The 26400-nt window shown below is 39.6% G+C and overlaps 2 protein-coding genes across 13 annotated transcripts in view; one reads left to right on the forward strand and one right to left on the reverse strand.

Annotated features, from left to right (window-relative positions):
• CMAS (cytidine monophosphate N-acetylneuraminic acid synthetase) overlaps nucleotides 1-26400 on the forward strand; it is a 189669-nt gene that overhangs the window by 156434 nt on the left and 6835 nt on the right. The gene's annotated exons all lie outside the window — the stretch shown is intronic.
• C2CD5 (C2 calcium dependent domain containing 5) overlaps nucleotides 1-26400 on the reverse strand; it is an 87823-nt gene that overhangs the window by 34730 nt on the left and 26693 nt on the right. For 11 of the 12 annotated variants that reach the window (XR_014175741.1, XM_081957786.1, XM_081957788.1 and 8 more), the window contains 2 exons: nucleotides 22196-22281; nucleotides 14621-14729 (listed from right to left, as the gene is read on the reverse strand). Coding sequence is in view for 11 of the 12 variants with exons in the window: in XM_081957786.1 (XP_081813912.1) it covers nucleotides 14621-14729; nucleotides 22196-22281 (195 nt within the window). In the remaining variant the exon portion in view is untranslated. Of the gene's footprint in view, nucleotides 1-14620; nucleotides 14730-22195; nucleotides 22282-25168; nucleotides 25361-26400 lie in introns of all 12 variants that reach the window. The other variant, XM_081957785.1, reaches the window with a different exon arrangement.

The raw sequence follows: 26400 nt of genomic DNA on the forward strand, positions 1-26400 counted from the left end.
TGGCGCATGCGCGCTGGCCAACTGATCATTGCGCACGCATGCATGCCAGTAACTGGAAGACTAGGTGGCGGCTGCACATGCGTGCACTGGGAACTGGAAGTGTATTTCCCGGCATGCGCATGGATGCCCCCTTTGCAGCTCCCCTTCCAGGTTGCACGGGTAACGAGTGCTCGTGCACGCTTTTCAGCACTCTGCCGAAAAGGTTCACCCTCACTGAGGTAGATTGCAAGATAAATTAACTTAAGAGTTTGGATGATTTGAATAAGTGTTTAACTTTGTTAGGGTTAAAAAAGCAGAGTGCAATTTAGAGAGTTAAAAAAACACTGAACCACACTGCTCACTTGATGGGAAAAAAGTTTTAAAAACTCTCTGGCTAAATGTAACATTATTGCATAAGCCTAAATAATTAATTGTCCTTGTTTTTGTATTTTTAACTGATTCGACAAATACCAACATCACCATCACCAAAAGAGTTATGAAGATATTCTGTTTATACTTTTAACCTCAAACGGGGAAAAATACTGAGTTGTTAGGTTAATGCTGAATAGCTCTATCGCTTATTCTTGGAAAATGAAGAAATTCTTCATTCTTGTCAATGAAGAAAAATACCGTATTTATCGGCGTATAACACGCACTTTCCCCCCCGAAAAAGAGGGGGCAAATGATGTATGCGTGTTATACGCCGATATACGCCAGGCGATATACGCCAGGTGCACAGAAAAGGATCACGGAGCGCTTCGCCCCAAAAGCAGCTGCTTTTCTGTGCGCCTGGCGTTTAAAACATCCGGCTATCTATCTAAACGCCAGGCGCACAGAAAAGGATCGCAGAGCGCTTTGCCCCAACAGCAGCCGTTTAGATAGATAGCCGGATGTTTTAAACGCCAGGCGCACAGAAAAGCAGTTGCTGTTGGGGCGAAGTGCTCCGCGATCCTTTTCTGTGCGCCTGGCGTTTAAAACATCCGGCTATCTATCTAAACGCCAGGCGCACAGAAAAGGATCGCAGAGCGCTTCGCCCCAACAGCAGCCGTTTAGATAGATAGCCGGATGTTTTAAACGCCAGGCGCACAGAAAAGCAGTTGCTGTTGGGGCGAAGTGCTCCGCGATCCTTTTCTGTGCGCCTGGCGTTTAGATAGATAGCCGGATGTTTTAAACGCCAGGCGCACAGAAAAGCAGCTGCTGTTGGGGCGAAGCGCTCCGCGATCCTTTTCTGTGCGCCTGGCGTTTAGATAGATAGCCGGATGTTTTAAACGCCAGGCGCACAGAAAAGGATCGCGGAGCGCTTCGCCCCAAAAGCAGCTGCTTTTCTGTGCGCCTGGCGTTTTAAACATCCGGCTATCTATCTAAACACCAGGCGCACAGAAAAGGATCACGGAGCGCTACTCAGGGGTGTGTGGGCGAGAGGAGGAGAGAATGGATGAGCCGTCTCTCCTCTCCCAGACACCCGACTAAAACACTTTCTTTCGCCCGCGGAAGAGCTCGGGCGGGCGAAAGGAAGCGCTTTAGACAGCGGGGTGTGGGTGACAGGAGGAGAGAATGGATGAGCCGTCTCTCCTCTCCCCGGACTCCCGACTAAAAGTTAATAAAAAAAAGGAAGGAGGGAAGGATGGAACTGGAAGGGAGGCAGGGAAGGAGGGAGGGAGAAAGGAAGGATAGGAGGATAGGGAAAGAGGAAAGAAGGCAGGCAGGCAGAAGGGAGGGAGGTGCAAGGAAGGAAGGAAGCATAGATAAGCAGGAGGGAAAGAAGGCAGGCAGGCAGGAGGAAAGAGGAAGGAGGGAACTGGAAGGGAGGCAGGAAGGAAGGGAAGGAGGAAGGGAGGGTGGAAGATAGTAGCAGTGAAAGCAGCAGTGTTCATAGTTGCTTTTACTGTCCTTTTACATTATTTACCTTATAAGTGGTAATAATATTAATAAAAAAAAAGTTCTGAGCTACCCTTATTTTGCTTCAAAGTTCTTTATTTGAAATTTAAATTTTTTTCCTGAAATTTCCCTCTTAAAATGAAGGTGCGTGTTATACGCCTGTGCGTGTTATACGCCGATAAATACGGTACATTTAATACATGTATTAAAATATTATTCAAAATATTTTTTAAAACTAATGTTATAACCATTATTCAAGTGTAAGTTGCCACATTAAAGGCAAACCATATTGAATTAGCTTCATGTTAGAATTTCAAACACGACCTTTTAACATTTTCAAAAATGTACATGGAAGCACTTTTTCAATATTTGCAAAGATGTACCAAGTTTGGAGGGGGGCGTTCAGAAGAACCTTTGGTTGTTTAAATATCGTATATATGAACTTGCAGTGATATTGGAGGAAATTGCTTGTAATTTCCAGAGATAATGGAGACTTATATAAGCCAAACTTCTTTTAAAATTGTTAAGAAAATCAGCTTTTAATAGAGGACTTCCTAGACTAGAAAAAATAATTTTGCAGCAAAACCTAAATTGCACAATGATGTATGATTTAGATGGAACTTTGGGATTTCTCTTCTCAAAACACATTTCTGAAGAGATCCTCAGATTGCATAAAATTCCTAAATAAAAATTCATTGTTTCACTCATTCCACAATTACATCATAGACCCAATTTTTTTTTAACTTTCTTGAAATTAATCTTTTTTTTTTTAAAGCATATTTTTGAAATACATAGTAGTACTTTAGATCTTATAAGAGACTGGTACTTCAGGGTCAACAGAATAGATAGACTTAAATGTACTTAGTGTTAATTTGTAAGATTTTAGAAAATGACATGTAGTTTTAATCTATTTCAAATTATTAAAAATTACGTCAAATTTATAAAGGACCCATCTAGCAGAACAAGATAAAAGCTCTAATGGGTTTTTATAGTGCATTTGCTTAATACTTAAAAGCAAGGTGAGGCAGGTAGCTGTCCTGACTCATAAACATTTTTTTCTCTTCACGTTCAACAAGATGTAACTGGTAATTTTAGCTCATAAAATATGGTTATGATCAATGTTTATCTAACAAATTCCGTTATCTTTTGCAATATGATTGTTTTTATTGTTTCAATATTTGTTATGACCATTATTAGAGTGGAGTTTTTAATATTAGTTTCTAAATTAGGTATACACTCAACCATAGAAGATAATAATTAGTGTAATTGCTGTAATTACATCATGATAAGTAAGTGAAATTTGATCCGTGGCATTTCTTACATTTTAAACTGAGGGAATATGCTTTTTACTTAGCAATGAATCAGATTTTGAGAGGGAGAGTTATATTTTGGTTTCTTCAACATTATTTCAAAAATTCACATGTGCAGAATCGAAAATTATGGTATCAATTTACAACTCAATCAGCCTAAATTTACAATTACAATAGTTTACTACAACATCGCAAAGCCCACATTTCAATGTCTCTTTGCTGAATTTATTTGATTTTCAAATCTGCAAATTATAAAAAATTGGTAGGAATGGCTAGTTATTTAATTTTTGAATGCAAGGCTTTTAGGTGTATTATTGCACAGAAACCTCTTTGGATGCAGATATAAGATATCTCATTACCAGCTTATACAAGGAAATAAAAGAAATTATATATGACTTAAATAATATCTTACCATAGCAAACTGAATTAAATACGTTTTCATTAAAAAATAGTGAAAAATTGTAAAAACCCTGGCAAGATCTTGACAAACCATATGAAGCATTTATTATGAGTATATGGGTATACCTCTATCTATAGCAGGGGTGTCCAAACTTGGGAACTTTAAGACTTGTGGACTTCAAGTCCCAGAATTCCCAAGCCAGCATGGCTGGCTGGGGAATTCTAGGAGTTGAAGTCCACAAGTCTCAAAGTTCCCAAGTTTGGACACCCCTGATCTATAGATATAGCTATCTTTGTACTTATAACTATTTCCTTTTGCTTGCTTTCTCTTGCAGTATGGCACGAATTTAGCTTCTAAAAGTATTCCCTAAGCTTTTAAACAGAGATGTGTGAATAAATGTTCAGGAGAGTAGCCTCGAAGACCAGCTATTAGAGTATAAGCAAAAAAGTAAAACAAGTGTTCAAAAGAATCTTTTAGAGAATTCCCACTCAAAGGATTCTTTTTAATAAGAAGCAATATTGTAAAATTACTGAACAAGAGATCTCCGACTCCTGTGATTTTACAGTGGTAATTCCTTACGAATTCCATTCAAATATGAATTTTGCATGTGTTATTTCCCAGAATTATTAGTAGCTAACATTGAATTCTGAAAAGTTGCTACAAGACCCAACCACTGAAAGTCACAAACCTGAAAATGTAAAGACAGTATAGTACTGGTTTTGGGAAACAGAGTTAGCTTCACTCTGTGCGGAAAATAACATATAAAGAGGGCAACATCTGAAAATAAAATACCTTTGAGATTTAAATATGCTTCCTTGGAAATGAACTTTCTTCTGCATGTTGTAAACTTTACTGGACTTTAGCTCCCCCCCCCTCCCCAGTGCTAATTAATGGAAAGGGGGGAATCATAAAAATCATATAAACAGAATGCAATGCATATTTACATACGATAGACACAAACTTACCTTTGCGTGTCAAAAGATAAATAAAAACCAAGACACCACAACATAGCAGGCGTCATTCAAACACGGGAACGCAACGCAATCTTAAAAGCATTCGCTTTAGTTTTCGGACACAGTGATTCACAAGCAGCTTTTCTTCACCTTTGGGGTTTTGACACATGAGCCACACAGATTCACAGGGCAACCGCTATTCAGAGCATTTACACACCGAAGTAAAGCTACATAGACAGTCCAGAAATTGAGGGTGGGGCGGGGGGGAGGGGGGCAGCAGGATGGCATGTGTCCAGCACACTTCCACAAGGGCATCGTCACCTGTTGTGTTTCCAGACTACAGCGGAAGCTTACAGAAGAGCTTGCAAAGCAGAGTCAGCAGACGGGAGCCAGAAACGGTGGATCGTTTGGCGCATGCTTGGGTCAATGACGGTACAGACTTAAAAATATGGCAGCTCACTGAAATGGTCACAGAAAGAAATGGCCCTGAAATCTTGGTGAAAGCAGAAGGCAAGCAAACATGGCACCCACTCACAAGCTTTTCTAGCAAAAAAATCTGGTTCGGTAAGTTAAGTCTAGCAAGGGTTACTGAAAAATGTTGGGGGAGATTGATTTAAATTGCCTGCAAATGTAAGATTATTATTATTATTATTTTTCCTCTGAGGATCAATTGGAGTTTTTAATGTTACTGCTTGGAACGGCAGGGTATTAGAACCGTGCGAAACCAGTGTAAATGAGAAATTCCTGCTGTTTAAAATCAGCGGGCAGCAAGAGAGAGCAATAAACCAGTGGAAGAGCTTGCCTTCAGAAGCGATGGGTGCTCCATCACTGGAGGCTTTTAAAAAGACTGGACAGAGACTTGTCTGAAAGGGTATAAGGTCTCCTCCTTCAGCAGAAGGTTGGACTAGAAGACCTCCAAGGTCCCTTCCAACTCTGTTGTTATTCTTCAATTCAAGCTCAACTTTTGCAAGTTTATTTCAAGAACACATCCGTCTCTCCCAATCCTGTTTTTAATGTGGCACATTTCCTCTCTGGCCCTTAGGGATGGATTTTTACTGGGATGATGTAAAACAACAGTGTTCGGAACTATGTTTAATTAAAGACACTAAAAAGGGAAGATAAAAATAAACGTGTTAACAAAGAAAAATGCATTGATACAAAACAGTAAGATATGTGTTGTAAAAACATCACACTTGCGACTTAAATTCATCGTGGCGTATAGAAAGTGAAGAACAGAAAGCACTTTTTAAACTCAAATTTTGGAAGACAGAGAGAATAAGATTGAAACTCAGTTCAGACTTTACAGTGAATTCAGTGACCAACTGAAATACAGTGTTGTGTTCAAAGCTGAAATCAAATACTGCACCATCTAATTTGAAAATCTTTTCAAATAATTCAATACGAGTGAACAAATTGTTGATTCTAATAAAGGAGAATATCCGTAGCTAAGGATTGAAACGAGGAGTCCTTGGTGCTCTCTGAGCTGGTTTTTTTCCCCCCTTTCTTTCTTGAACATTTCCTTACCCAAACTAGGTAACATCATCCGTGCTAATGTAGCACTGTGCTAATCTAGTACTGATGATGTAACTTCTTTGGGTAATTAAATGTCTGCAAGAAAACAACTAAGCTCAAACAGCACTAAGGAATTGCTGATTCAATGCACAACAATCCCTCAAAGATGGGGCTTTATCAGTGCCTGGGAAACACTTTCAAAACTACCATGCATTCATCTTGCAATTTTGGGGCAAGAAGGCGCAGAGATGGAAAAGCTTCTGTAAAAATATGTTGCATTTCCCCTTTTAAAGCTAGGTAAATATTCAGATATCTCAAGTCAATGGGATGCTCTCCTCTACTTCCTTCAGCATTAAGGAATATGTCTTTTCCATACAGGATACATCTAAAGAAAGCAGCAAAGCTCTGCCTAGGAACCTGGGAAAAACCAAACTGCCTTCTGTCCTTACATCCATCCATCCGTCTGTCTGTCCTATCATCTATCTATCTATCTATCTATCTATCTATCTATCTATCTATCTATCTATCATCTATCTATCTATCTATCTAACCTATCTCATCCATCCTATCTATCTATCTATCTATCTATCTATCTATCTATCTATCTATCATCTATCTATCCTATCTCATCCATCCATCCTATCTATCTATCTATCTATCTATCTATCTATCTATCTATCTATCTATCTATCATCCTATCTATCATCTATCTATCTATCTATCTATCTATCTATCTATCTATCTATCTATTTATCTACCTATCTATCTATCTATCTATCTATCTATCATCTATCTATCTATCTATCTATCTATCTGTCTATTGCTAAACGCTCATTCTCATAACCTTGACTATAAGTTGAGGACTACCTGTACTAGGCTGGGCTGGGACATACTCTGAATAGGACAGCATGTCCTATGCAGCAATACCTTGACATGAGAAGAGCTGCAACTAACTTAGCTAGAAGAGCCTTTCATTTATTTTAAAACATTTAAAGAATAACAGAAATGACTTGATTAAAAAAGAAGAAAATAAGAAAAGACACAGTGGTTGAAAAATAAAGTGTCAGTAAATAAACACACAGTTTATAATCATTATAAATTTAGAATTCATTATTTCAGTGATTATATCATTAACTGAAACATTAACAATTTCATCTTAGTTTAGGTATAGCACAATCACTGTGTCATATTGAAGAAATAATCATAAATTCCTACAAAACTCTAAACACTAATGTTTATATGGATGTCAGCCCTATTATCTAAAACAAGGGTAAAACGTCTTATGAAAAGAAATAGGAAACCAAATCACCAAAAAACTCTGCAATCAATAAAAGCAATACTAAGTTCCAAATGCCCTCCCATTGTAGCCAACTGCTGATTACATCAAGTTATTCATAAACATCGAAACTGCTTCTGGTTAGTATTTTTATATCAAAGATGACTTACTTAAAAATCCATGTTTTCAATGCTGTATGATATGTAATATGCAGGGTAGTGACATTTTTGAGGAAATACGGTACTAAATACATCCATCTGGCTGACAATCCTTAACTGGGGCTTATTTTGGGGGGTTAGGGCTTATATTACAAGCATCCTGAAAAATCATGCTAGGACTTATTTTCTGGTTGGGTCTTATTTTCAGGGAAACGGGGAGGGGTTTATGTGTCAGCTGCCACTATATGCTTGCTTGTGCTTCACTGCTATAATGTGACAGTGTGCAATGAGCAGACTGTGGGTCGGGGGAATGAATTATATCTATAATACCTATAATTACCGAGAGCAGGGGTGTCAAATTCAAGGCCTGCGGGCTAAATCCAGCCCATGGGCTGCTTAGATCTAGCCCATGGGGCCCACTTGGAAATAGCAAAAGACTGGCCCATGATGCCTCTGCTAGCAAAAAGTTTGACTGCCAGAGTGCTGCAGGAAGCCATCCTTGACACAGGAGGTTATAAAAGGGAGGAAAGGTAAAATAATTTACTTTTCAGGGTTGCAGGATTCTGCTACTCTAGTGTATGCCAATAATTTATAGTTCTAGTCTTCCTCTGATTTCTCTCTCATAAGGTGATCAATTAAATCAGGTAAGTATTAAAAAAACAAAATCACAGAAATGTACGCCTCTCTATTTTTATAAGTGCATGAAACTATGTGCGTGGAGGTACGGTCCTGTGTCACGCCCACCATGGCCTTCCGAGGTGAAACACAACCCCCCATGAAATTGAGTTTGACACCCCTGACCTAGAATCAGAAATAAAGAATTTAGATAATTTATCAAACGTGCAATATTCCAAATATAACATGCCAAATTCTTAAGGCACTAGGCATGTGACTGGTTGCAAGCCCAACCTAAAGTAGCTATTCCACACAATCATTATTCCACAGAAATATCGATACTACATGAATAGAGAACTTGTAGCCTTCCAGTAGGTCTAGAACAACGGCCAATGAATACATAAAATTTCACAAAGTTATTGTTCTATAACATCTGAGGGATTATAGATTCTCCATTTATGAGGCTCAGGAACCAAACCCAAATGCAAGTTCTACCCTCAGGTGCCTTGGAAAATAGTTTGACTCCCTCTTCTTTGTGGCAACCCCTGAGGTAGTGTTCCAATATCTCAGAGGTTGCCACAAAGAAGAGGGAGTCAAACTATTTTCCAAAGGACCTGAGTGTAGAACAAGAAGCAATGGGTGGAAACTAATCAAGGAGAGAAGCAACTTAGAACTGAGGAGAAACTTCCTGACAGCTAGAACAATTAATCAGTGGAGCAGCTTGCCTCCAAGAAGTTGTGAATGCCCCAACACTGGAAGACTTTAAGAAGATGTTGGATAGCCATTTGTCTGAAACGGTATAAGGTTTCCTGCCTAGGCAGGGGGTTGGACTAGAAGACCTCCAAGGCACCTTCCAACTCTGCTATTGTATTGTATTGAATTAAAGTTAACCAGAACATAAATAACCACAGAGCAGTGCATTTTCCAATGTAATACAGGCCATCATTGTTTTAGCAGCACCACTTTGTAGACCACACAATACAAACACATCAGTCCTCTATACAAAATCAAATCAATCAACTGAATTGAAAATAAATGGGGAAAACACATATACTGGAAATGGCAATGCTCAAACCAAGTGAAGAAACATTTCACTCTCCAAACAACACTGATTTAATATTCCAGGGGCGCCAATCTTGAACCCTGGAACTTCAGAGAGAAAGCAAACCATATTCCTCACTAGTTTTGAACCATCTTGGTTCAAAAAGTGCCAATTGTGGACAATGGGTTTGCTTAACAGCCGCCACGGAGAAATTGTAAAATCAGGTATATATACGTCTTATACTCCGGTGCGTCTTATACTCCCAAAAACACGGTAGTTTGAGAGAGCTATAGTACTTCTACTTCTGTCCCCTTTTCCTTGAATTAAACTACTATACTGGGGAAAAGGGTGGGATTTAAATGCAGTGATTAAATAAATGTTCGTACCAACATAACATTATGGGCATGGTATCTCATGCTTTTTCACTGATTGAAATTGTACACACCTGTAGAACTAAAAGGAACAACTAGAAAAGAGATACCAACATAGGGTTTCCTTTTAAAATTTCCTACAATGAAGTAAATGAATGCAAATTCGCCCTAACTTAATTAACATAAGCAAGCTGAATATTCATTTGCTCTTCAACATAACTCTCTGTCTAAAGATCCCAAAGAGGAGTATGTCATTCATTTTGAATATTCATCCATACTATCAGCTGGCCAGCACTATTTAAATTTGATCTTCAATAGAAAAATAAGCCACAATTTAAAAAAAATATCTTTAATCCAATAATCTAAAATACACAGACTAAATTATACACAATGTTTTCCCAGTCTGCCTCAATATTATAGCTTGATAATGTGGGTTTGGCTGTATTCTTCAGTTAACCAGTACTGTGGCATTATTTAAAAATTAAATGACCTATATTAAAACAGTAAATATACCTAAAATCCACAAATAACCTAGAAAGTAAATGCAACATGAATAAGATGTCTTATTCAATAACAAGAAGTCATTTTGCTTCTAATACAGATGTAGCTAATAGTGATCTTCAAATGACATTTCTCCATAGCTGAGACTCACACAGAAGATCCTACTTCTAGTACAGGAGAAGCTAAATCTCAAAAGGAGAGAATTTAGTGTATGATTAGATTATACTGATGTACAGGGATAATTAGGGACATATAGTCTAACAAGAACCAATGGGATTTGATTTCATAATACAACCTACTATATTAATCATAAAAGTGATTTTAAATTTTCTCAATTAAAAAGAACAAAATTTGAAACGTTAGCTTGGCAATGAGTTAAGGTATTTCTAAAGAGACTTCACTGAGCTGCCATAATTTTTGTCAGTGCATGTAGTACTGAATGACTAATAAAATACCTGAATTGAAACTATTCCAGTCTAGTAGTTTGTATGATCTTGTGTTACCCATAATTCCGACAAAGGCTGAGTTCAAAAGAGCAAATAAGTAGATCAGTTATGGCAGCAGAATGTAGTGAAAGGAAGAAAAAGAACGCACACACACATCAACACACACACACACGCGCACGCACACAAGAACACAAGAGGGTTGCTTCAAAGGAACTGGAAAGACACAGACAGCAGAGTTAATAAGAAAATGAAAACAGAGAAAGACAGAAGGAACATACTGTGTTAATCTAAGCCAGTGTTTCTCAAACTTGGCGACTTTAAGTCCTGTGGACTTCAACTCCCAGAATCCCCCAGCCAGCATAGCTGGCTGGGGAATTCTGGGAGTTGAAGTCCACAGGACTTAAAGTCACCAAGTTTGAGAAACACTGATCTAAGCGTAGGCAATAAGTAAAACAAATAAAAAGTAATTGACACAACCTTTTTGAAAGTTTGGGTTACGGTTCCATGCACTGCTAGTAGTTTGTGCATTTTAAAGTCTATCCTATTTGTGCTAGATGTGGCTCATAACAAGAGTTTTCCCCCCCTTCCCTTTTAAAGCAGAAGAGTTGGCAGGTACAAAAAATATTAACATTCTATCAGCATAACCTTTAATCACGTTTCATGGTATTATCTTACTAACCATTCCAAAATAAACAAACAAGCAAACGAGTAAGATTTGTAGAAAAATCTAAAAAAATAACACAAAATTCTTAGAGAGTTGACTTCATATTAGGAGGTTGACCTGTGCCTACAAGCACGAAACCGCAAAAGTAGCAAAGTGACAACCCAAAGTTCATGCCAAAGCATATGATGGACGTATGCACATACATTGCCTCTTTGAAAGCAACATTATTTTGATAATAGGGTATATAAACAGTACAAAAAACAACGCTTAGGCCAGGGGGTCTCCGACCTTGGCAACTTTAAGACAAAGCTGGCTGAGGAATTCTGGAAGCTGAAGCCCACAAGTCTTAAAGTTGCCAAGGTTGGAGACCCCCCCTGGAGTAGACCAGACAGAGGCAATCTTGTCTCATCTGGCAAGGGAGAAAATTTCTTTGGGAAACTGGAGGTAAGAAATGTTTTTGGAAGTTTTGATTGCTGGTACTTTCACCTGAGAAGTGGGGGAAAGTGGAGGATGAGGAGAATTAAAAATTTGATCAAAGTAAAAAAAAAAAATCCAATTAAAATGAGTAGGCCAATGTCTCTTTTTGATTCTTATCAAAACAGAGACGTATCAGGTAATCCCCCTTTCGGGAGAGGGGGCGGTATATAAGCGCTAAGAAATAAAATAAATAAATAAATAAATAAACCCATTTTACCAACGAAGGGGAATATTTGTAGCTCAAGGTTGAAATGAGAGGATTTTTGGGGCTCTCTGAGCTTGATTACTTTCTTGCAGATGTTTCATTATCCAAACTAGGTTAACATCATAAAACCATTTTCCTTCCCCCACCCCCCCAAACAAATGGATATTTGCAAGATTTTAAGCAGCAACTATATGGACATTGATTGCTTTAGTTTGTAAAAAGGTATTCAGTACAGCAATGGCCACAAAGATTAACAAGGAGAGGATTATTTGGGGGGGGGGGGGGAGGTTAGCTGGCTTATTGCCCAGAGAGAATCTGTTATGGCAAAACATAGTTGCTGCAGTCAAAGTCTTGATATTAGCTATCCAAGATAGAGGTTCCTCTGCTAAAGGTAATTCTTCTGACATTTTATTTAAAGAAAACATTGCATTCAATTTAATCTTCCACTAAAGCAGACAAGATAACCAGACAGTGATGGGATTCCAAAAAGGTTTTACTACTGGTTCTGTGGGCGTGGCTTGCTGGGCGTGGCATGGTGGCCGTGGCAGGGGAAAGATATTGTAAAATCTCCATTCCCTCCCACTCCTGGGGAAGGATACTGCAAAATCCCCATTACCTCCCGATCATTTGGGACTCGGGAGGCAGAGAAGAGAGGGAAGCGGGGCAAATTATAGGAGGTATTTACCGGTTCTCCGAACTATTCAAAATTTCCACTACCGGTTCTCCAGAACTGGTCAGAACCTGCTGAACGCCACCTCTGTAACCAGAGAAGCCTTCAAGATATCATAAAGGAGAATACACAACCTGCAGGTAAATTTGCAGGCTGTTTTCGTTCCTAATGGAGACTTACATTTATATTAGAATCTCCTCAAAAGGAAGTTGGGAAGGGGACACGAGGGGATTATGGGAAAAGACTAGGCAAGTCTACAAGCTGGAATCAGCCTGCGAGGAACCATCTGGATAACTTTGTACATCCCTAAGAAAATTTTCTCAAAACTTCTTGGAGGAAACAAAATGTGTCTTCTATCAAACATTTATTTATTTGTTCAGTGGCACCACAACTAAGACAAGCAATTTCAATTCACTTCCATCCTAGTCAATTATCACAGTTTGTTTTTATTGGCTAGAAGGACCAATAGTGTATACTCTGTTGTATGAACATAATTATTCATTTATTTAGAAATATGGCCATTTAATTAAAAAGACTGGATAAGCAGGGGAAGGAATCTAACTCAGTCTCCTATACACCCTGAACTATAGAATAAAAACCTACAAATAGAACATTTTTTTGTGGGGGGGGTGTACTCATAATTAGTTTGGCAGCATTCATATTTACTGCTTCTAGTTATTGCTCAAAGATATATTCCATTTAGACCAGTGTTTCCCAACGTGGAACCCACGCCCTACAGGGGGGCAATCTGAACCTTGTTTAATGATAATGGCCTTTTAGGCTTCCTCTGCATGTGTAGAGTTCAGTTTTTGAGTAAAGTAAGAATTATATGTCGGGGGGGGGGGGATCAGGATTTTAGAGATGCTTAGGTGGGGGATGGCCAAAAAGGTTGGGAACCACTGATTTAGACTAACTTGTTTTGATCAAAGTGGAGATCTTTTTTTAAAAAAAAATTCTTCAATGTGCCTACCATTTAGGTTGGACTAATTGGCTAAATGATCTAACAAAATAAGCAAATCTGGATGCCGGCTTTAATGCTATCTATCTAAGAAAAAATGTCTCTGTGGAAGAGTCACGTTGTTGCTTGAGCTTCTGGATGGCTGGGGAGTTCTGAGAGTTGAAGTCCATAAGTCTTGAAGCTGCTATGTTTGGAGACCTCTGCTTTAAATCCATGCTCGCCAAAGCAGGTAGAATGTTTCCCCCCCCCCCCAAGGGGACATAATTTCCTAGAAGTTCCTGCATTAATTTCCAGACTAATCCTGAGTCAGTAAGACTCCACCAAGACCAATGCACATTCTGTTCCGTGGGAAAACATACTAGACTGGGGGGAAATGGTTATAATCACAATGAAAATGAAAAGACCAGCCTTACAAGGAAGATCTTTGTTTGACATGCATTTTCTAGCCCTAGTAGAACAGATTGGACGTTAGGAATCAAACATCTTTAGCAAACCTAAAAGTGCTTTTCCAAAAAGCAATTAGACTTCTTTTGGATTTCTCCTTGAAAGAAGCAGCTTCTCTTGCATGAGAAGCAAAACGTTTTTTAAAAGCTTTTAGAAAAGGATCTTTGGGACAACCATGACATGGATGATTAAGAATCTCCACTGGTTAACAAAGTTTTTTTGCAATAATTTCCTTACTAGTTAAGAGTACTTCCAAAATGTACTTCTGGTTGGGTTAAACGGATTTTTAAAAGACATTTTATGTGATTTTTAGAACCTTATCTAAATCATGTCCCTTTTGGGAGAGGGGGCGGTCTAGAAGCATGAATAATAAATAATAATAAATCATCATCCTTCATGTCAGTTGGCATTCTTTGGTGCCAAAACCTATGAAGAGTTAAAAAAAAAGAGAGAGAGATAGTACAGAAGTCCTAATAAGTTTGCCCTTCTTTATTCAATGTCTTACTGGGCGTTTTAATTTCAGAATCTGGAAACAAAATGAAAGCAATTCATTTTAGAGTGGTATCAAATGAGTCATAAAGCTCAATGGAACAGAAAAAAAAAACATTACAAGGAAGCTGTCTGAAATGTTGGCTAAACACCCTGTATGCTTAACCCTCCAACCCTCCAACATCCAAGTCCTCCAGCAAAAAATGAAAAACATCAACACAAAGAAACAAGGTCAGGGCAAAATGTAAGCCAGATTTGGGTTTATAACATACCTGGGTTGTGGATGCGGTCCAAGAGTTTCACAGAGCGGGCGCTGACGACCCCGCCGACGTGCAGGAGGAAGGCTGGAGGAAACGCCGTCAAAGTAAAAAAAGGAAATTCCTGTGCCAATCAGAAGAACAAAAGAGCCGTTGGCCTTATGAACTGGTCCTACTGCTCACCAACTCGACATGCATGGATTGCATGAAATACAAATGAAAGAAAACAACTGGGGAAGGGCTGCCGTCAAATATATACCAGGAGTTGGCAACCTCGTCAAGTCAACAGACACAGGTAGAGTTTTGGGAAAGTCGCGTGGACTCTTTTTGCACCATTGCTGCATGGTCAGAGATAACTCACTCCCTAAAGATAAATTGATTCCCCCCCCCCCCCCGGTGCATTCTACCACTCAGGAGATGTTTACGTCATCCGACGAATGGGCTGTAGCCACACACGCCCGCACCCCATTTTCTACTTTCTTAAAATGTCTCTGGGGTTTCGACATGCAAATGATGCCGAGCTAAAAGCTGGCATTGTAGCAGGCTGCTCTTAAAAAAAAAAAATGAAATGGCGTAGAGATATAAAAGGAGGTGCCCGTTTGCACACTGGTGTCCATGATCGTGATGTTGCCTCTCCCTGGTTTACATTGTGCATTAATCAAGCAAAATGTATGCCATCCAGTTTGCTTGGGGCAGCAGACATCTCAAAAGCCAATAAAATACTACTTTCCCCCCCAGTAATCCTGCTACTGGATAAAATTGTTAACCATACACTGTGACACCATAGAAAGCTGGGAGTCAGATGTTTTTAATAGCGAGTGCCTTAAAAGAGGAATGCATTTTAAAGAGCTCTCTGGTTGTAGAATGTAATAATTTTATTTTGAAATTTTATGTGCTGATCTCATTTACTGCTGCTTCTCCTTATTATAAATTATATAATGCTGCGTACATTCACTTGGGAGAAAAATTGCTGTAGCAATTTATTTTTAAATAAGGATTCATACAACATGGCTGTTGAAACCTGACACTTCAACTGTAGGCTTTAACTCTAAAGGACCCTGGAAAAAACAGATGGAAGGCCTGGCGGACCTCAACTCCCAGAATTCCCCAGCCAGCAAAGCAAAGCTTAGGAAAGCTCGCTGGGGAATTCTGGGAGTTGAAGTCCTCCAGGCTTAAAGTTGCCAAGGTTGGAGACCCCTGATTTAGACCAGTTTCTATTAGATTTCAGGCCAGTATGCAGCTATGGAGACCACACTTGGTGTTGCTCATTGATCATCTGTGAAGGGGCCAGGATGGGGATGATACAAACATCCTAGTGCTCCTTGATCTCTTGGTAGTTTTCAGTATGACCAAGAGCTGCATTCTCTTAGGGAGCTTCAGGGATTGGAAGTGGAAGGCTCTACTCTGTGGTGGTTTCTCCTGCTTTGTGTCCAGTTTCAATCCTGACACATCACACCTATCATCTGTTAGTACCCCGGGATTCAATGCTCTCTCCTGTTTTCACATCCACATGAATCCACTAGGTGAGATCATCCAACAGTTCGAGGTCGAATATCATCAATATAGCAATAGCACTTAGAGCTATATACCGCTTCAAAGTTTCAATTAGCAATAATCGCGCCTCGGATAAACCTCATTGGCTACGATACTGCCACTGCGCAAAGCTTTAGTGCTTTAGAGCCCCCTCTAAGCGGTTTACAGAGTCAGCATATCACCTCCAACAATCCAGGTCCTCATTTATTCGACCTCGGAAGGATGGAAGGCTGAGTCAACCTTGAGCCTGGTGGGATTCGAACTGCCAAACTGCTGGCAGCCAGTGATCAGCAGAAATAGCCTGCAGTACTGCACTCTAACCACTGTGCCACAGTGGCTCAATATGCTAATGATCTCCAATTATACCTCTTGGCCCTGGGCTGATTTAAAAGATGCTGTTGGAGATCAGATCCAGATGTGCAAGTCTAGATGGGGAGGAACAGACTTAAGGTCAAGCTCCTGCTTGAAGCCTTTGTGTACAAGAATATCAAAGTGTGCCAGTGATGTCTGTTCCTGGACTAGAAGCAGTGGTGGGATTCAATTTTTTTTTTACTACCGGTTTTATGGGCATGGCTTGGTAGGCGTGGCTTGGTGGGCATGGCAGGGGAAGGTTACTACAAAATCCCCATTTCCTCCCGATTAGCTGGGACTCGGGAGGCAGAGAATAGATGAGGTCGAGGTCAGTCCTAGAGGTTGTATTTACCGGTTCTCCGAACTACTCAAAATTTCCACTACCGGTTCTCCAGAACTGGTCAGAACTGGCTGAATACCACCTCTGCAAATGCTGCATGTCACCCAAAACATTGTGGCATGTCACATTTGACACATGCGTCACATGTTCATCATCACTGATCTAGGCAGAAAGGTGAGCAGGTTCTTCAGAACCTGTCAGAACCTGCTGAATATCATCTCTGACTAGAAGGTCCTTTGAACAGCCACTCATGGTCACCTCTCAATTGGACTACTGTAACACATTCTACTTGGAGCTGCCCTGGAAGACCACTCACAGATTTTTTTACAGTAGGGTGAAAAACTGGAATATGTTGAATTAAGATATTAAAGCACAGAACTAATTCATTTGATGCTTTTCATTAGGCACGCTCTTCATATAAAAACATTTTTAATCTTCTTGGTCTAATAAGATTTTGTGAAAATAGGTCATGGATTTGCATATTAGTTATTCTACCTAAATGGAAATAAATTCAGCAGGGTCTGGGCAGCATAGCCAGTTTGGCAGTTAGTATTTACCTAAAATGATCCCCGAATTAAAAGATGCAGATGTCAAGTTGAAGATAGTCTATGTTTATTCAGTGCACATACAGTGAAACCTTGCTTAAACAGAATCTCAAGTTATTCAATAATATCTCTTAAATACAAAAATAAATCATCTTAGTAATTTCCATTTGCACGCTAATTACATCTTGCAAATGACATTACGTAAAACCTCTGTATAAATCTGGTCTGTTGCAAGCAGTCCGTTATATCAAGGTCTGGAAAACTGAGAAAGTTTCACTGTATACACAAAACGATTACCAGAATTTGTACTATTGCAGTGTACAAATTATGCATATGAAGAATAGTAAAGTTTACCAATTCCTACTGTCACCTGCGGTGCTTCGTTAGGATGCACAGGTTAAATGATATTATATTTCAGGATAACTATTATACTATTATATTTCCCATGGAGGACCACAGAGTCACTATTGGCCACGTTTCACTATAAATGCCAAAAAAAGGACGTGATTTGATAGGGGGGAAAGCAGAAGCAAATAAAAGATCATATTTTCCAATATGAAGCTAATCTCAACATGCATCATGCATATTCTCTATGCATGTTATTTGTGAAGTAGCCTTTAATACGCCATTTTAAAGGCAAAATCGTTTAAAGATCTCTTATAAAATTGTATGAATGTGACTTACAAACAATGTACATTTAAGTACTCAGACTGCAAAGTCAACATTTGTAAAGAATGAAAACATTTACTGCATATCAACCGAAAGGCTAAACCCCTTTATCCACAAAAGATCTAAATTAGTTGGAGAAGCAGCAAAGTCAACAAAGTCAACACTTCCCCCCCCCCTCCTTTGTTAGCTTTCAAATTAAATATTACAAAATCAAATCAACCCAAAAATGATAAGTTACATGAAATGTACAGTCATGCGGAAGTCAAAGGAGCAACTGGATTGTTTAAAAGCTCCGGAAAGCTTTCTCGAAAATTTTCTGCCTAGGAACAATTCCATAAGGAATGTGGAAAAAAAAAATAACCGGCTCCAAATTCCTCAAATAAAAGGTCCAAGGTAGAAAAAAAAAGGAGTCTCAAAATAAATATGAACACAAAGAGATAGAGGTGAAGTGTCACACAGCAATTGGAACATACCCGCCTTCTACAGAATTTATGAGGCGATCCTCCCTTAGCAATAGGTAACACAAAAATGGGGAGAAAATTATCCACTGATACAATGCTACTGCTGTTCATTTTGAATTAATCCACATTTTAATGGGACGTGACCAGAGGTGGAATTCACTTACCTTTCCTACCGGTTCGCAAATGTGAGCATGCACACCAGCACGCTCGCAAGTAACTCAACTGCGCATGCACATGGTTGGTGCATTATGTTGGGGCAGGGGGGGCGGAGCTTCCCGCAGCCGCCGCTATCGGTTTGCCTGAACCGGAGAGAACCGGCTGAATCCCACCTCTGGACATGACATATAAACATGTAATTTTCGGCTTAGCCCTCTTCATTCACTGAAGTAAAATTTCATTGCTACAAGCAATTTGAAATCCGCCCTGTGAAAGTGAAGTCCTTATTCACAATGTGGTTTTCAGCTCTAATAATCAGACTTAAATAGCCTCTCGTAAACATTTACAGATATAAAATTGAAGTCCGCGGGTAGGACATGGGGAAGGTTGCTTGTCTCTGTTTTGATTACACTCCTCGCATGAAGGTAAGCTATTGCTTTTTTGTTTTAAGCTCAGTTGCCTGAAATAGAAATATAAAAAAGATAGGCTGATGAGAAAAGGATGTGTATGTGTGTGTGTGTGTGTGTGTGTATTTGTTTTCGTAGATTTTCACGGGTGTAGGTACGCTTGAAGATGGCAGGTGAGATCCTGCCGAAACGTTGCAAAGACAATCTCAATCTTACACGGGAAAAGACCCGAATACAACAAAACCAGCATACCTACACCCGTGAAAATCTACGAAAACAAATATGTATGTATGTATGTATGTATGTATGTATGTATGTATGTATGTATGTATTTGTGTCCTTCGGCTCATCACAGAAGACCATGCAGGCAGAAAACCATATTTTTATTTTTAATGTTGCCTTTTTATATTTGTGTTGTATTTGTACTGATAAATAAATAAAGGGAGACTAGTATAGATCTATTTCGGCATACCAGGGGTTGTAACACAAATACATACCTATTTCCCTGGCTCAACTGATAAGGAGGAGAGCCTGTGGCTTAGTGGCTAAGGCTCCTGCCTAAGATATAATACAGCCCAGGTTCAAATCCCAGTAAGGGTATGGCTAGCTGATGAGAGCTAATTAGCTCGAAATAGATCTATACTAGTCTCCCTTTATTTATTTATCAGTACAAATACAACACACACACACACACACACATACAGAAACATAGGAAACTAACAGCAGAAAAAGACCTAAGGGGCCATCGAGTCTGCCCTTCTATGAGGCTTTTTTGTTTTTATTTTTCTTCCAATCTCTTCTGATAGGTTTTGTCCATCAGACCTTCCACCACTTTTGTGGTCCATCTCTGAACTCACTTAATCTTAATATCTTTTTTTAAAGTGAGGTCTACAGAACCAGGCACAGTTTTCCAAATGGGCTCTGACCTTGTCCGGTTCCTGTCGGAAGCACCCTTTAAGGCCTTGTTCCCCAACCCCCGGGCCGCAGACCGGTGCCAGTCCGTGGATCAATCGGCACCGGGCCGCCCGAGGAACTTCAAATCATTTCACTGTGGCAGGCGGCCGAGGCGCAGAGCATTGCGCCCGCCCAAGCCCGCCCATTGTGTGACAATAGCGAATGAAAATTCACTATTGTTACACTGATGCTCCTCCTGGCCAATCAGGGAGCGGGTCCTCCCGCTTCCTGATTGGCCGAAAGGCAAACCTCACGCCATTGGCCGAGGAGGAGGCGCCACGGGAGGACTGAGGACTCGAGGTCAGAGACGCGGGGACTGAAGAGAAGCTGCCGTAAGATAAGTGCACGGAGGGGGGGGACTCAGCACTATCAAACGGAAAGAGGAGCAGCAGTGGTTTTATTAGAATGCCCTATCATTCACCCAGGCCTATTGCACTTATTTAGGTCAACAACTCCTGGGTCGAATGTGTTTGTGCGGGTTCAGGCATAAGTGCACGGAGGGAGGGGGCGGGGGTTCTTTGCTATTGAGGAGACTCAGCACTATGGCACGATGATCTCTGTATTGAAAGTGGGAATGCTGGGGCATCTCTGTATTGAAAGGGGCATGCTGCCATCTCTGTGTTGAAAGGGGCACGCTGGCATCTCTGTATTAAAAGGGGCATGCTGGCATCTCTGTATTGAAAGGGGCATGCTGGTAACTACGTTCGAGACAACAACTCTGCCAGAGTTCTGGATTAAAGTCATGGCGGAATACCCTGAGATTGCCACCACAGCACTTAAATCCCTATTGCCATTTCTGACAACCTATCTGTGTGAAGCGGGGTTTTCTGCAGTGACAGCAACCAAAACAAAACAACGGAATAAACTGGACATAAGCAACACACTTCGGGTGTCATTGTCTCCTATTACCCCCAAATGGAACCATCTCGTTGCAAAGAAACAAGCTCAGGGTTCTCATTGATTTGGCATTCTAGTGAGTTAAATAAAATAAATCACTTTATATTCATTTTTTGGTGTAGCTGTATTTTATTTTGAAGGCATGTTTAAATACAATTAAATTAAAATTATTAAATCAAAACAAGCGGGCCACGGAAAAATTATCAAACATTTACCGGTCCGCGGCGATAAAAAGGTTGGGGAGCACTGCTTTAAGGCACTTCTGCGTTGAAAGGATTAGCCGGTGACATCACCGAGTTACACCCGTGGGTGGGTGGGTGTCCTTTCATGTCTCCATCAAGAAGCTGCAGTGAGTGACGGGAGTTCATCCTGCCACGCAGCAGCACCATGCGCGGGGGAGCACGGGGGGGTTGCGCGCCCATTTTCGGTTTCAGGAGGCTTTAGGCCTGCTAGACCCAAAACGGGGCACGGGGTCGTGCGCATGTGCAATTGGGCGTGTGCATATGCCCTGGAGGCAGGGTGCATTGCATTATGGGTGTGGGCACGCATGCGTGCAATTTCAGCCCGCGAGGATAAAAGGGTTAGCCATCACTGTCCTAGATAGTCCTATTATCCCTCCTTTTTCTTGCTGGTGGTCCTTCTAGTGATGCATCCCAGAATTTGGTTTACCTACACAGCTGCCTGGCCCCTCCTTACTCTTTTGCAGTCATCTGCTATGAGTACACCTTAAATCCTTTTCTTCTGCTGCTTTGTCTAACGTTGTGCCTCCAGTATTGTACCCTTCCAGAAGATTCCTTTTCTCTAAACGCACGATCTTACATTAAAATACACTGAACTGCAATTTCCACATTTTTTTACCAATTTTCCACCGATGCCAAGTCATCTTCCATGTTACGAATAACCCCAACTCTATCACACACCTTTATGTCATCAGCAAAAAGACCAATGAAAACCTTATGAGTTCTATGAAAATCTTCATGATGTAAATCTCTTCTTTATAGGGATATGCATTTCATCCCTCTGCCCAAATACATGGGGACAGCCTATATAATTCACAATTGCAGCAGAAAGAAAATTACTTAATAACAAAGGAAACATTCAAGTACACTTTTCCTACACAGCAGTAGAAAAATACAGGAATGTTTCTAAAATGATAGTTCCAGGCTGAAATCCTACACAGATTTTCCAAGAAATTAACCCTATTGAACCCAATGGCATTAGACATGAACTGTGTTGGTATACATCAAATATATAAGAGGATTTAATGAATTTCTTACCCTTTGCTCCAGAGCTGATTGAGTTTGTTGTCTTAACAGAGCTTTTAAAGGCCCCCCTTCTTTTCCAGCACTACCACTTCCCATTCCTAAAGAATATCAGCACGTAAGTCAAAGTGAAATCACATAATTAATAGACATTACATCAAAGTTTATATTTAAAATGTGGCACTTGTTTGATTACTAGCAAATGTAGACAACCCTGTGAAAGTCTAACCTGAGATGATCAAAAAGCCAGATTTGTGTATCAATTAATTTATGAAAAGGTGTATTTAGTAGGGGGGGGGAAAGGTAAGCTTCAGCTTCATTTAACAGGCTATAGTTTTTAATTATAATTAGCCTGCACATTCCCTATGATTTATGTGCAAAAACTATTAAACGTGATCATGCTAGATGAAAACTTTAGTACGCCATTGGCCAAAGATTATGCCCCTGAGTCCAATTTGAACGTTTAAAATCCCAAACAGAATTCAAAAGTTAAATATTTCAGTGTTTAGATGACATTACCACACTGCAGTCTGAGAAACAATTTTTTTCACATGATTATGTGAATGACCATATAGATATTTTGACGTAAAAGGTTTTGACTAAAACTTGGAATTCTGTGCTGATTTAACAAGCCCCACAGTTATTAGAAAAAAAAGGATATAATCCTACAAAGCTAAAAGAATAAAGGAAAATAATGTAGTTTCAAGGCTGAAATGATAAGGCATTTCACATCTGTGTTTACAGGAGTAACTCCATTAAATTTATTCAGGAAAGGTTGTATTTAAGTCATAAAGATATAATTTAAATTCAAAGTTTCCAGTATCAGTCTTTGGTATCCCCAATTGTCATAAACACCAAACTTCCAGTAATAATAACCCTTAATAATAGTGAGCTGAATGGATTGCTAATCAGACCCAAGATCCACATTTACAACTAATAAGGAGAGAATTCTAATTTCTCTTAACAAACCACCAGCAAACTAATAGGGAGATGCCTTAGTATGTTGGTTAAGTCCAGGGGTGCAATTTAATATTGCATAAAGCAGAATTATAGCTGATTTTAAACTTTTTCCTTTTTTTGGAAGGATGGCATAAAAATCTTCGTTTCACTAAAAACTCCAGGGTTGGGTATTATGTTAAACTATTCACCCTGTAGCTTATGTGACGAAAAGAAGAACATGGACAAGCACAGTGGGAATATAAATGGACACTACCAGTTATTTGCAAGGTCCTTCTACGATTGCTTGATAGGTTCTTAATCAAATCTGCTCTATTATTCAAGACATTTATACGTTTTAAGGAAATGTAGGTCTGCCTAGAATAGTAACGCCAAACTATTGTGCTTAGCCTTCTTAAAATGTCTTATTTCACATTTCCGTTTCTCTCCAAACTGTTCAGGGCAAGCCTCAGTAAAATAAGACTTGGAGAAAAGTACATGAATGTTTATAATCCAGGACATGAGGGCCACAATAATACATACATACATACAAGTAGCCAAATTCTTGCAACTAAACACGATTAATGGGATTACAGAGGCCTGCACTTGGTCTAATGATAAAGGATAAACTGTCAAAATTAACAATTCATCTAATTCCAGAGACTTTTAAGATTTCCTGCTCATTTGAATTGAAATGTTCGCTTTGTGCCAACATGATATTACATGTTTTTCAAACTCTTGCAAGCTTGGCAAATAGCAGCCAATAGAAACAGAGCTCACTGCATGATTAAATTTAGATCACTGTTCGTTCATTCCTGTCCTATTAAAAACCTCCATTTTTAGCTGTTTTTGGATAAGGAAACAAATATTAGCATCTATATAGTCCCATTCTGCGTGGTGCAGTCCATCTAATTTTTTTCTTTTTTCTTTCTTTTTGCTGTCAACTCTGTCTGACAAGGGACTATAAACGATACTAAGAGCGGAGACAGAAATGGAATGAAGGCTGTTTGTCGAAATGAAATATACTTCACCCAGAAAGAGAACCACCCAAACTGTATCGCTTCACAGCATCAACCAAGTTTACAGCCTTGTGAAAGGACAGGCAAAACTGACATTTATACCGTGAACATTTAGAAGGGCATTTAAATTGCAAGTAAAAAACAAACACACAAAGCAGGACTGATGGCCACATGATGGTCCACAGAGTAATATGAATGACTTAAAGACAACAAAGAAGAAAAAGGAGAAACGTTCCTCCCAATCGAAACAGAGGAGCATTGAAACATAGCCAGAAATGGATGGCTATACAGGCAGTCCTCGACTTACAATCGTTTGTTTAGTGATCATTCGAAGTTACAACGGCGTTGAAGAAAATGACTTATGGCCACTTTTCACACTTATGACCGTTGGAGCAGCCCCAAGGTCATGTGATCCAAATTTAGATGTTTGGCAACTGGTTCCTATTTACATTTGGGATGTGTGTGTCACATTTACTTCACATATCCTGGACATGTATGTCACATGTTCCAGGGTCATGTGAAGACCATTTGTGACCTTCTCTCAAACAAATTCAATGGGGAAGCCACACTGATTTAACAACTGTTATTATTAACTTAACACGTGCAGTGATTCATTTAACAACCGTGGCAAGAAAGATCGTCAAATGGGGCAAAACACATTTAACTGTCTTGCTTGGCCACAGGAATGTTGGGCTTCATGGTGTCATAAGTCGAGGACTGCCTCTACCACAATTTAATTAATCCCCCCCCCCCCAAAAAAAGAGGCCAATTATCTATCTCATGGAAGTTTTGGGAGGGGAAAACTATGATTAAAAAAGGCATGATAAAAATGATTTTTAAAAACAGTCATGATAAACTTGGGGGGGTGGGAGGAAAACCAATCCCAGAAAAATAATTATATCGTCATGTAGCCAGCAGTTTTGGGATTTTAAACGGGTCCCGGGGGAGGGGGGGAGGGCAAATCATAAGAAGCTTTCAGACTGTGCTTGGCGCCACTACCCAAACCAGCAAGGCGATTGAAGAGTAATCCTACCAGAAGCAGCCAGAAGTAGCTCTTCAGTGAAAGAAATACTTTTCCTGAGAATTGGGCTCACAGGGCTAGAGTGAAGTGGGTTAGAACTAGAGCCGGAGCAGAGAAGACGGGGCCTTGGAATTGGTGGGGAATGACAAGATAAGGTTGGGGAACTGGGAAGCAGGAAAATCTTGGGTCCCCACGGGGGAAGTGCTGCGGAGAAAAGCAGTGAAGAGATGGTAGAGTTCAGAAAATGACAAAAAAAAAAGAAGAAGAAGAAAAGAAATCAAGAAGAAAAGAAAGAAAAAAGCAACATGAATTAAACAAAACCAGGTTTGTAAGAAAAGCACATGAACCGTTACGGATTTACAATTCACAGGATGACAAATGCAACGTGATGAATGGGCATATCGAACACGGAAACCTTCGCCTATTATTTTAAAGCCATGAAAGTATGCTTTCATTTATTTTATTTATTTTTTAATTGCAGCTTATTCCAAACTGAATGGGGTTTTTGCAGGAGAGGAATACCCATTTTCCATGAGAGCTTTTTTTTTTAAAAAAAAAGCACATAAGTTACAGAGGTGAGATGAACGGTGCAGAAATGTGATAAACAACAAATAAATAAATAAAATATTCCCCCTTTTCAGAACGATTTTGCACTTTCTGATGGAAATGGGAGCAGCTTGCTTTGAAAGCCTTCCATTTAAAAAAAAAAAGTTACTTTGCATTTTGATTTTGAAATAAAATAAATAAATAACCGTGTTTTCTTTTCTTTTCAGTTTCCTCCACATATATACTTTCTGGGTAAGCACCAAAATCCTCATTCAGAAAATAGTCAAACTCTGCATTAGATTGTTAATTTAGTGAAGAAAGCACAATTCTCGGTTTTAAAAGACTCCGAACTTCCATAACCCTAAAACGTAATACAACACCCCTACAGCTAAATTTCCCCGTATATCGTACGCATTATAATTAGCGGTGAATCTGACTTATTTTAAAGCACCTGAGGGCAGAACAAGTAGTAATGGATGAAAGAGCATTAAAGAGAAAGCAACCTAAAACTAAGGAGAAAATTGCTGACAGTGAGAACAATTGATCAGTGGAACAACTTGCCTCCAAATATTATGGGTGTTCCATCACTGGAGGCTTTTAAGAAGAGATTCCATTTGTTTGGAATGGTATGGGGTCTCCTGCTTGAGTAGGGGGTTGGACTAGAAGATCTCCAAGGTTCACTCCAACCCCATTATTCC

This window comes from Natrix helvetica (assembly GCF_964273705.1).
Source record: "Natrix helvetica genome assembly, chromosome: 6".
In the NCBI taxonomy this organism is placed as follows: Eukaryota; Metazoa; Chordata; class Lepidosauria; order Squamata; family Natricidae; genus Natrix; species Natrix helvetica.